At 32.1% G+C, this 12,826-nt stretch overlaps 1 protein-coding gene across 3 annotated transcripts in view; it reads left to right on the plus strand.

The window, feature by feature from the left end:
* LOC106672944 (potassium voltage-gated channel subfamily H member 2) overlaps positions 1–12,826 on the plus strand; it is a 330,717-nt gene that overhangs the window by 152,776 nt on the left and 165,115 nt on the right. For 2 of the 3 annotated variants that reach the window (XR_002910158.1, XM_024226299.1), the window contains exons 4-7: positions 361–505; positions 897–1,005; positions 1,075–1,207; positions 6,173–6,244. Coding sequence is in view for 2 of the 3 variants with exons in the window: in XM_024226299.1 (XP_024082067.1) it covers positions 361–505; positions 897–1,005; positions 1,075–1,207; positions 6,173–6,244 (459 nt within the window). In the remaining variant the exon portion in view is untranslated. The remainder of the gene's footprint in view (positions 1–360; positions 506–896; positions 1,006–1,074; positions 1,208–6,172; positions 6,245–12,826) is intronic. The other variant, XM_014404794.2, reaches the window with a different exon arrangement.

Genomic DNA, 12,826 nt, shown 5'->3' on the forward strand with positions numbered 1-12,826 from the left:
AGAGAAATGTTTAGATTAAAAGATATCACGATTTTCCGACGCCAGGACGTGATATCTTTCAAAATCGATAAAAAGCGAAATTACTCTGAAATGGTTGAGAATCGGACCATGGACAATATGAACTTTTTTGTTCATTTTAGGGTGAAGAATCTACTGGAGAAGTTTGTAGCACGAGTAGCAATTCACCCTGTATATAAGTTAACTGATGTACTTAATGTAATATTCTTTGCGGTTAATGCTGAAAGGTCCAAGTTTCATTAGCTGAAGGGCAATTGCTGTCTAACCTATTTTTTATGTATAAAAAATTTATTTTTTTGTCAACTGTACTAATTGATGTAAGTACTGAACGGATTATTCCAGTTGACCGAGCGAGACAGTCGTTCAGACAGTCGCTGCGGATGGGACCACTGAGGCGGCCAAGGACCGGAGGAGGGTACCTTAGTCCACCTCCGACAACTACCGAAGAATCTGAGTCTAATATTACTCCAAGCCCCTCACAACAAGGGTATGTACATTCTGAATCATGTGCAAAACTGTAGTATTCCAAGCCTAAGTGAGCTTTTTCTAGCCTCTCCTTGTATGAATATTTCCAGTGGAGGTATGTTCAGAAGAATTTCTAATGTATTTGTAGGGGTTGTTCTCATCGCCCCTGTGATAATAGGTTTGCTAGTCTTTTTATGAGGCCTAATGTTTGGGTAGCTACTTTTTGTTGAGCTTTGTTCCACCAGATTAGCGATCCATAGGTTAAATATTAAATAATATTACGCTTTCATTATTTTTTCACATCTTGTTCGTGTAAGAGTTAAAATGAAATTAAACTTTGGAAAAACAATCAAACGGATACATTTGTAAGAAATATAGGGAAATATTTACCGAACAAATTATGTTATTTTCAGAAGACTGAGTGCCGAGCAAACAACGACAATTGAAACTGATAGACTGAGCCAGGGAGGCAACCGAATCAGTGCCTCATTCCCAAGCGCCCCTATTGCCTCACCCGAACAGGTAACAGGCCCAAATATCTCCAAGGTGAGAGAAAAACATTTGAATATGTTTTTCCATTTTTTAAATTAGGTTTCACAACAACTCTGGGATACAGGAGAAGTGCCTCATGCCAGTTCTCTGGATGGGATCTCTGGACGAAGGGCGGTCTCGAGATCCCCAGAGCCCCCAAGGCCCCCCGCAAGAAGCGCGACTTGCTCCGTCCGTAAGTACTATTGATACTTCCTTTATTTTTTTCTTGTGAATTAAATTAAATGAACGATTTCGCGATTTAACTTTGCTAATTTGGTACATTGCCAGCTCGACTCCTTGATATTGATTCCAAACTTAATGGGATCGGGAAAGGCTTTTGTTCTTCAATAATGTTCCTGCACAAGCAATTTACAAATAATAGAATCGAAGTCGGCCAAATATTTTCCGAATTTCCCTTTTTACACTTTGTCTGTAAATAATAATTTTTAACAATGTTTATTATCGCTTACTGTCCCTAGTCGATGTTGTGTTTAATTGTTGTATGTCATTGTGCACCTTGAAAGGAATGATTTTAAATTCTCAATTTAATTAAAATTCGCTTTGACAACAATTATCAAAAAATTAACATTTGTTAAAGAAGTACTAGAACGTTTTCAGCAACAAAAAATCAAATTATTTATAATTAAATTGAAATAGTTGTTGTACGTTGTTTTGTTTGTTTTTGTCTTTGCATGCTAACTCAGACAATTAAAAGGTTCTTAAAGTTAAATTTGTCATATCCACCCACACTGTGGCGTGCAGTTAATTTTAGAATTAGGTTCAATATCATAAACTATCACAAAAGATTTAATTCATTAAGACGAAATATAAAAAAAAAGGTCAGTCAGTTTTCATGTTAATCGAATATTGGGAAAATTGAAAAAAAAATTCTCAAACCTAAACAAAAAGTCAATTTTTCCATTTAAATTATTTTAAAAAATGTGTTTAAGTTGATGTATAAATACTTTCGACTATATTAAATGGCGAAAACTATACTATTAGTTTTATTCGGCAAGTTTGAATAACTGATAACAGTACGAATACATCAGATCAACGTGTGGTTTATAGTAAATTTAAAGCTATATTTAGTGAGGGTTTCTATAAACAATTTTATGCTTAAATTTTACGATGAATCTAAATATAGTAATTTATCTTATAAGGCTTTCTTTAAGTTAGATATTTTCATTTTTTTGTAAAACAATAATTTTGAGATTTCTTCCCAGGGAAGTGATGAACCTGTATTTTGGTCTTTTTTAATCTTTCTGGTCCGACTTGCTCGTTTACAAGACGACCATTGTGAACATCTAGAAACTTTACATAAACGTTTCAAATCACCCCAACGACAGAAAATGACATCACTAAACCAAGTATGAGACTCGGTATTCATAACGTCCGAATTTTAGATAACTACTACTAATAATCAACGTGTGGACTGAAGTGGCTATTGCCTCAAAGGAAAGAAATTTTATTTTTAGGAAATCACCAAATATTATTATGATGACGTTCTTATACCGTTTTTAAATTAACAAAAATAATTGCAAAAATTTAAGATTTAAAAAAAAGTGAATTTTTCCTTTCAAGTTAAACAAAACTCGCCGTTTGAAACAAGAAATTTGAATTATTTTTACGTTAATTGATAAACTATAAGAATAAATCTAATAAGGGTACAAACCTTAATTTTCTAAAGTGTCCAAGTTGGATATTTCTCCTTTCCATTACTATATCTAGCCTCGACTATTTATCCTGAGTTTTCGTGCATGAAGGGGAGAACCTGGATACTTTTGTTGTTATAACAGGGACAAAGAACTCTACTACTGACTAAAAAGAAATACGAAAACGAACTAAAAACCATACCACTCAATAAAGGCTTCAACAATACTACGACCAACAATATAATAAAAAAATACTCACACGAAAACAGCACTGAAAAATTTGAAAACTTCTGAAAACAACTTACGAAGTGTAAGGGATTATATGTAATAAAAATTGTTTTGACGAAACTACTAATTTTTGTCAAAAAATATTAGACACGTGACTGAGCTTTTTGCCCACGGGCTGTAAAAGGCGTAAAACTATATTAAGTAATTTAGTAATTTTTAAAATATGGTTTGTGCGTGTATTTCAAGGGTATTATTAATGTGTGGTGATTAGTGACCGTTAATCGATAATTATTCAGAAATCGTGAGATGCGGTCTGGTGTGATGTAGGATTCAGAAAAACATTTTCTTTATCGTGCCAACGTTTCGATTTTTATTGAGATCATCTTCACGGCCTGGGATTTACAAACATTGTTTACATTAAACATATACATTTAAAAGTGAATTTACAATGCAAAATATTTTTTTTTATATTCAATCAATAAAGATCGAAACTTTGGCACGATAAAGAAAATGTTTTTCTGAAACCTACATCACACCAGACCGGATCTCACGATTTCTGAATAGTTGTTACTAATCTGCACTTTTTGTAATATAACATAAGCAAATAACAGGCAGGATCGTACTAAATGAGAGTTAATGTACAAAAATTTACCCAATAAAAAAACACGTAACGAATAAATTAGGTCTGAAAACTTTTTTTTTTATTAAAAAATAATAATAAAAAACATAATTTAGATTCACTTTGTTCAAGGTTTATTACCATCAAATACGCATTTTTATTGCAATAAAAATTGCATATATTTGGGATTGAATCAGTAGATATAGTTTTCGCCGATGTCCAATGTTCTTATTAATAAATTTCTTTTAAAGAATAACGTTCTGTAAGTAAAGAGATTTTGCAATTTTGAAGTCTTCGCTATTTTACACGTCTTTCAGATAAGGTTGATTATTGGAATACGTTTTCATAATGGATTTTGTCGCTAACGCTCAGTTTTCTGGGGAGTTTGTAGTAAAAAAGGCACCGTTAACGGATGTTATGAATTTTCTCTAATTTGTTGACGATAGTTTGTCAAATGCTGAGCCCTCGGACATTGTGTCAATTATTTTCGATATCAAATTTTTTAAATTAAAATGGGTAATCCCACCTCTGTAGTTTCTCCTTTTTAGAAGAAAACACTGAAAAAGCTAACCCACTTGACAAAAATGGCATATATAATATAATCATATATACGATTGTTTAGAGACGATGACAGAAACTCAAACTATGCGACTCATGTTACAACTACCATGAATACTCAACAATATTGACCAGCATGTAATTACTATACGATATATCTTGTATACAAAAAAGAAGAAAAATACATAAATTCAAAAACTTGGAAATATACAAACGCACATTTGACATAAAAATACCGAAAAACAAACAAAACAGTAATAGTAGGCGTATGTATAATTACCAAAGAATCATAATCACACAAAAGAAAGATCGCAAAAACTGAAAGGAACAAAAAACAAACCAAACTTAATCCACTAATGGCACCGATAGATTGGTTTTATCAGAAAATCATATTGGCTTTTAACTCGTACTCTTTCATACTGTATTTTTATGTGTTTAGGAAAATATTTTATACAATTTTCTATGCAATTTATTTTCTACTTAAGTCATTTTAATTAAATATCCATGTTTTCTGCATTGAATAAAATAAATCATATTTTCATGTTCGGCTGACTGAAATTAAAAGCAGTCCATTTCAATTTTTCATTTGTTTTAAAAGTGGCGAAAAGAATATTTCATCACTAGTTTAAAGCAAACTGAGGATGAACGACCGATTCTGGGTAATAATACAGGTCGTCAGCGGCCACGACAAATTGAACTTTTGACTGCCCGGAAAATGTGTTTGAATGGACAATCTTTTTTATAAACAGGCCCCTTTTCCTGTCAATTTTTCATTTAAAATAACTTTTAATTTAATCATGTGAAGTCTGTTTAGGGAATGTGCTTTAGTGAATAAGCTTCAATCTTTCAACAAAGATTCGAAGAAAACGTTTTCGTTAAACAGCAAAATTCTATTTGTGATAAGACAAAGTATATCGCATTATAAGCAATTTATTAATTTCCAAATTTTTGGAACTTGGCACAGGATTTGTTATGGGAATAAATACACATAATCTTCCTACATGAGATTTGCATTCATAGCGCTCAAATAAGTCCCATTTCTTACAATATTAGTGACGTGGCTTGAAATGTGGATTCTGTATAATAATACAATTTGGCAGCGATCAAGGGGAGAAGCCAAATGAACCATCATTACCCACTTTTTAGGGTTGACTACCTCCTCCCATCATTTAGTCAGGGTCGGGAGAAATTCTTTCCTATTAAATTTTCTTCCTTTGGCAAAACGGTCAATTCCATCAAACTACAGTCCCATACTAAATAGGCCATCAAGGAAAAGTGGCCTGCATTAGTGAATATAAATGGTTTTCATCTTTGAGGACGCAATGCCTCATATTTCTGACGGAACAAATATTGAGAAACTTTGGTTAAGGTTTTTTGACAGACTGAATTCCAAGGTTTCTGACATTGAAATTTAACTATCGCATTTAAATTTTATATTGATGAGCAAAGGAAAAATAACTTTAAAAACTTAGTCCGAACTGATTGGGATTGACCGACTACTGAAATAATGCAGAAGAAAGCAGTAAAGAAGGACTAGCAAATACAACTGATTATTTGATAAATGTACAATGAAAATTAAGTTAGAAGTTTTAAAATACAGAGTGCTGCAGTTAAGACCTGGTCTTTCTGATACCTCTTTCTGCCATATTAAGTTTTTAATGAATTTTGGTTAAAGCCTCACAAGTAACCTAGTAAAAAGCCGAATCGCATTTGACAACTAGAATAACGATGAGTAGCAGAAATAGTTAGAAAAGAGTCAAACTACAGGTTCATCACCACGCAGATCTCACAGTTTTAGGATGAAAGTGCACAGAAAATTCTTCAGTAAGTTTGGAGTAAACAAAGCTAACCCATTTACCCAGAGAATTTTTATTTGCAAAGTAAAAATTCTTCTCGTCAATCAACGCGTATTCTGATTAGCGGGAATCAACTGTATATAAATAAGTAGATTTGTTAACCACAATTATTTCGGTACCAAATTCATTAATGAATTCTGATAAGACCTGTTTTTATATTTCAATAATGGTATGTAAGGAATACCCCATGGTTAAAATAAGGTATGTATTAAGTTCAAAAGGTACATAGTATGTCTTGTGTCCAGTGCCGAGTTCGAAAACGCAAGAAGACATTCCAACCAGACCCAGACCGCATACACTCGATAACTTTTCCGAAGGTAAAAAGCAATCAAAACAAAAAAAATCCGAGAAAAGATGGAGGATTTGCCATACATTGGCTTTTGCTTTTTTGATTTGTATTTTGTTTTAATGTTTTAACTCTTGTAATTAAGTTGAAGCAACAACTTTAGCACTTAGACTATTGCACGCTTGAAGAGCTTTCGTACCCTTTGTGACTTTTCTTAAACGGACTTGGTGTTTTCGATTGATTTTCGTATTTAATTCTATTCAGTAGTTTACTGAATATTGTATTCAGTAAACCCATTAAGATACTTCCCTATATTTGTGCTAATATAAAACATTTATGTTTTGAAATTTCCGTTCTTAACGATGAATTTAACCTCTTTGAAAAATGAAGTAATCCTTAACCAAAAATAAACAAAACATTTTTTAATATATAATTAGTTTCTTTTTAATATTGTTTTATTACTCGTTTTGAGCATTCATGAAACAAACAATAGACAATCATTACAGGCGAATATTTCATTAATTTGTAAACGTACAATGTTCCAAATGGGAAAAATGAACAAGCAAAAACTTTTGCACTAAAAGAACTGTTTTGTCTTTAAAATTGGTTATCATATAAGATGCATTAGCAACAATAAGATTTAGTTTTATTTAGTTCTTAGGTTTTGAAAGTGAAAATGTTGGATGAATAATGTAAGTCGAAAAAGAAATGTAAAGAAAAAAGAAAAAAAGAACAAGAAATGACCGATTTTAAAGGGGTAGCAACCTTGTTTAAAACCAACAGCTGATTTTTTTCAAATTTTATTTCTTACACTTCTATTTCATATTTTTCATTTTTATATGTAATTCTTTCTCAAAAGGCTTGTGGCTTTTGTACAGGTATCTAATTCTAAAATTTTGCCGTGTTTCAACAATTTTCCATGATCATTTAATTGTTCTAAAAGAGGACAACATTTGCCATCTTTCGGTGTCATTTTCTTAAAATCTATTCGGTCTGTTAATAATATATTATTTTTTTAGTATAATACAAGTTAATAGCTTAAAAAGTTTTAAATAAGACTGAATCATTAATTTTTAGCAGGAATCAACATTATAACACAAATTACACAATTTTTATATAAACAATATTTTACTTTGCTCCTGTTTTGTTTAATTTAATTTTTTTATTTGCGCTCTATGGTTATTTGCCTACTATTGTTCTCTAAAATAACAAAAAAATCGTTTCAATACGATGAACATATTTGAGGAAACGTGTACCAAAAAGTGAAAAAAGAAAACTTTTGAAAACTGATTTTTAAACATTTTTCTCGTTACCACCCAATTTACGCCTTAAAACGTTGCACCCTGGTCCCTCTTGCAGTAAGGAGTTGATAGCCGATTTCTTTTTGGGTTACATTTTTTGAGAGATGGTGTACATAAAAGAAGAGAGTTTTCGGTGAGTTTACATCAGAACATTTGCCTCGCAAATTTCAAAAAATCATTAGAAACGCTTCAAAAGCTCGGAATATCATGAAAACAGTTTCATTCTGTACGAAAAAAATGTATTTCGTTAGGTAGAATATTTTCACAATTCGTTAGCCACATTAATAAAAACCACTAGCACTTTATTTTCTAAAACGAAAGCAATTGGATCTAAATTGTCTAACTGTGAAAGTAAAATATGTTCAATTGGTTTTATTGAGATTACTAGCTCTGCCTAATCGGAAATGCATTTTTGGATACATTTCAATTACTTCCAAATATGTATAGTTATGGATTAATTGGTAGCAAAGGGATAAGAAATAAACTTAAAACAGCAAAAAATGTGACACTTTACTTTGTCCTGATAAGGTTTTATATACCTAAGTAATCCATTCTCTCAAAAATATATTGAAATTTTTTACTTTCTTCGAGTCTTATTTTGTATAAATGGTTATAAAAAAAATTCTCTTGGAATATAAAAACTAAGTATTTACCGCAAAATTTTTATTTTTTGAGGAACTTTCTGTGCAATTTTTGTATTTTTGTGGAAAGCAAAATCATGCAAAATCTGGTAAAATTTGTTGTCTTGTTTCTAAGCTAATGCATCTGATGTTAGATACGAATCATCAGGGTTTCAAAGAAACATACTAACCTTCCTTAACAATCATCAATATAGAATAAAATATTTTTAATATTAAAGTAGATTTTATTTTATTGTTTTAAAATTGGAAAATAAATGAAATTATACTTCTCAAGATATTTTTTTATCTAAGTAAACAACATCTTATTACATAACAATAACAATCTTATGAACAAATTGCAAGATCATATTGCAATAGTAGGTTTATTTAAATTTTACATTACTGGTAAGAATGCGTTTCATGATTTTATGTCTAAAAGTTTAAAACTTACGTTATTGCATATTAATTTTAATTTTTAAGTAATTTTAAAATAGCTGTACATATATATTTTTATAAACCGTGGAGCTTGAATTACGGAATTTTCCGCACTTGCTTACTGCCTATTTTTTTCTGAATTTATATTGATTTTCTATCTAGCTGAAATTCTTCTTCACAAACTATTTAGTTTTAAAAAAGGTAGAAAAGGAAAGAAAGCTGCTGTATTTATTCTGCTATCTAGCCCAAATCTGCTTCTGTATCAGATAAAGTTCACAAAACTACTTTTTAAAACTTAGACTTGCCTATAAACACAGTTTTCACGCCATAATTGTTCTGTCTGGTACACTTATTTTTTATTTTTTTTTATTTTTGTATTGGCGCATTTAGAAACAGTCGACGAAAAAGAATGCTTACACCACGATCGATCGAAATTCGAGAATATCCGCTTTAAAACGTTTAGAAGAGCATGCCACTGCACAAGTCACATAAAATAAATACAGGTACAAATTATTGTAGAACATCGGGTTGATTGAACCGCTCTAATCATATTTATTTATACAAGAGCGGAACAAACGCTGACACGAAACAGGAAAGTTTGATTTTGTCCGGACTGTATCGGTACTTAAGATTTTATTGCGGTTTGAGTTAATTGTTCGTACAAACAAACACGAAGGGAAATAGTAGTGGCCTGGTCGCCCGAAGATAAGGAGAATGAGATTTGCCGGCAACTTCTGCTTTGACCTTTCGGGAGTAAGGACATAACGGAGGTTCGCAGAGTGATGCAGACGGCTATAAACGCTGTATCCGCGAATAACGAGAAAACCCTTTTTATCCACGGCGAATGTTTTATTTTGTTGTGCAGTTTGAACATTTTAGTTATTTAAATATTTATCCTGGAGAAACACTATTCAATTTCCTTCCTGGATGATACAAAATATAGAACGTATTACTACTGCTTTCGTTTATAAATGCAAAACTCAAAACTTTTTCTCATACATAGCTATACAATTAATAATTTTTAAAAAATCACATCGACCTTATTGAGTGTTGATCAAGCTTTTCTGTTTAATACCATCATTAAACAACAATTATTGTAACACAGATTCAACACATGTCTATACTATTGTAGTGTATAGTAAAGAACAAAGAGAAAAAAATATAACCCGAAACGCATGCCAATACTAAACTGAGCCATAACAGTGATTTGAATTTCATTTCTAATTTCGGTAATTCAGTGATGTATTGTCAAATAAACAAATCAGGACGTTAATATTGGCTTAATTTGGTAATTCATTCCAATTCTCTTACGTTTCGTTTTCAAGACTGTTTCATCCAAAATCCACCGCCGGGAGAATTAGAAACAAATTATCACACTATGAGACGACCTTTGACAAGAGGTTAAGGACGTGGCATCATTGATTTTAATTCTGTGTAGATGAGACTAGGTCAAAAATATTATACGATGTCTGAGCTAATAATAAAATATAAGGGCCAATGGGACCTAGAAGTTTTCTAGTTTTCGGATTTCGTTGGGCACGTATTTCAAGCCGTCAAAAAATTTGCTTTAAGTTTCTAGAAACTAATTTTAAGATTAACGAATGAACACCAATCGTGGATTATAGAGTAATGGACAAAGTAACAATACATTAGCTGATGAGGTGCGAGTGGCCCTTAAAATTCCAGATGACAGAGAAATAGTCTCGAAATGAATGTGGAAACACTGACATTTAGAAAGGAGTAATATAATGTTCTTAGGGCGACATTTCATGGGAGGCCTTAAGATACGTTAAAACGATCCCACAAGTTACTGATCTTTTATTATTCGCTTAGGCCCTGAATTACGTATGCGTGACAATACTCGTCCACATAAGGCAACATGTGTTTCTGGGTACCTGAACACCAAATTTATCTAAACACTTCAGACTAGGGAGCAAGAAGGCCGGATAGCCCAGTCAAACTTATTTGAATCATCTCGAAAAAAAAGGTTCATTCTAAGGCGGCTGAATTGGAGCAGTGGGACCACATACCTCAGGATTTTCCACAAAACAAATTCCATCGGTGCAGCCTCACAAATTAAGGTGTAAAGAAACTGTATTCCCCATATACATAAAAGAAGTCTTTATTTCGGCTAATAGGCCCATGATTCTAAAACAAATAATAAAATTTAACTGCTAAATTTCTACTGTTCAATGTAGGGAATCTTTGTATAAAAATAATCATTTTCCATATAAAGATAAGTTTTATTAAACAGTAACAACGGAAATAATACCCAAGGACAAGGCTTGGCATGCCCACAGAATTTTTTGGGGCTCCAGGTTTCTGAAATATAATAATATATGCATCTCAAAATAGGCTACTTAGAGAAGATGCAGTTGATGATTGAATGCTGGGGATTTCATAAAAGAACGACTTGAGGTAACATAATAATGAAGAAGAAGAAGACAATAAATTTTATTCTGGGGCTTTGGGCCCTCTTGAATGTACAAAAAAGTACAAAATTTAGCACAATTCGTGTCATATGCGTATTTTAAATTAAAAAAATGAAACGTATTAAATGAAATAAAAAGGGCAAAAATTAATAAAAATTACCCATTCTCTGTGTTAAATTGTAAGAATGATATAGTCAAAAAGACGGGAATTAAAGGTGGAAAGGGTTGAGGCTCAGTGAAATGAGCGGAAGAGGGAATTTTAGAGGTTGTAGGAACGGATAAGAAAGGAGGGGATCAGAATGAAGGAACGAGTATTGAAATATGTGTAGAAAACTTACATGTTAACAGATTATAAATATAGAAAGGGGAATGAGCAGAAATTGTCTGATAGAAGAAGGAGCCAAGAAAGTTAGCCTGCGATAGAAGGGCTATTTTACACCAGATTTAGACACATGAGATCTCTTTGGAGAGCTAAATATGACTCGAAGAAAGCAGTTCAATGATTTTCTTGAGTCTGTTCAACAAGCTTACAGGTGAGTCCGGCGAAGTCTAAACCGTCATAATCGAAATGGGAAAGCACAAGGCCGGAGACAAGGAATTTATGGGTACTGATTGGGAAGAGTTAGCTTGCATGACTATCATTGCGATGTTTCTCATCGTTTTCAAATATGTTCGGGAGAACGGAGAATATAGATTAATGTAATAAAAGTTATTAAAAGATACAAAACAATCTCACAAGACGCAGTATGCATCCCCTCTGGAGAAATTTCAATAAAGCCGAAATCTTCATCTTAGTAAGAGCAATTGTCAATAATACAAACTGTAGCACGAAAATACAACTAAACGCCCTGGTGTAGATGTCTTAGTTGATAATCAGACGGCACAATCAAGGAAGATAAAAAGGAAAGAAAGTCAAAAAATATTATTGACAGATTTTCACTGTTGGAAGAAAAATAGACGGAGTCAGAGGATGAGCATTTTGTCGCACAAAGATGGAAAGTTGAAGTGATTTATTAGCTTTGAAAATCATTACGACCAAGCTTAAAGTAACCACCTCAGTGCACCTGAGAGTGGAGGGATACTACTTTGTGTCTAACAACTTACTCTAACAAATAATGTACTGATTTTGGTTCCATTCCAAATTCGAGGGAGCCGATGGATTAGAAAAATGCCAATCCCTTATTTTAATACTGCTGCTCAATTATAAACAATACATTTGTTTAACTTGCACTTCAAAACGGTTTTGATTTATGTCAAACCAAACGTTAAAAATATTCAGGGTATGTAAAAAAAGGCAATTTTTTGGCGGGGATATGTCAGTCGATTTAAATAAGATAAGAAAATAAGATGCAGGATCGTATTTTAATGAGATCAGTTATAAAAATTTAATTGAACTAAAATAATCCAAACTTTTCAATAAAGAACTACAAATTCCAAATGGACTGATATACAATTACCTTAAAATACATGTTCAACAAAATCGTGCTAAAAATATATAAATAACTTTTCTTTTAATTGTTCGGCTCCTAAAAGCCAATTTGCAAGTACTCTACGCTCGCACACGCGTTTAATATTTTTTGATTTCATAACACCCAAAAGGTTTAATAAAAATCGGTTACCTCACATACGTAGTTTTCCCTTGTGAGTTATTTAAAAGATAGCAGGTTTCCAGTAATTGTCGTTAACTATATCGTACTAACAATTTACAAACATGTCGTTAGACATGGGACTATATGTACATAATGAACTTGCAATTTTTCATTTGTATGTAGATTCATAATAAACTTATCAACTTAGCTATAAATTGCTTTTGAAAGTAGTAAAA

The sequence above is a fragment of the Cimex lectularius genome, unplaced genomic scaffold, assembly GCF_000648675.2.
Source record: "Cimex lectularius strain Harlan isolate CLEC.00 unplaced genomic scaffold, Clec_2.1 scaffold48, whole genome shotgun sequence".
Taxonomy (NCBI): domain Eukaryota; kingdom Metazoa; phylum Arthropoda; class Insecta; order Hemiptera; family Cimicidae; genus Cimex; species Cimex lectularius.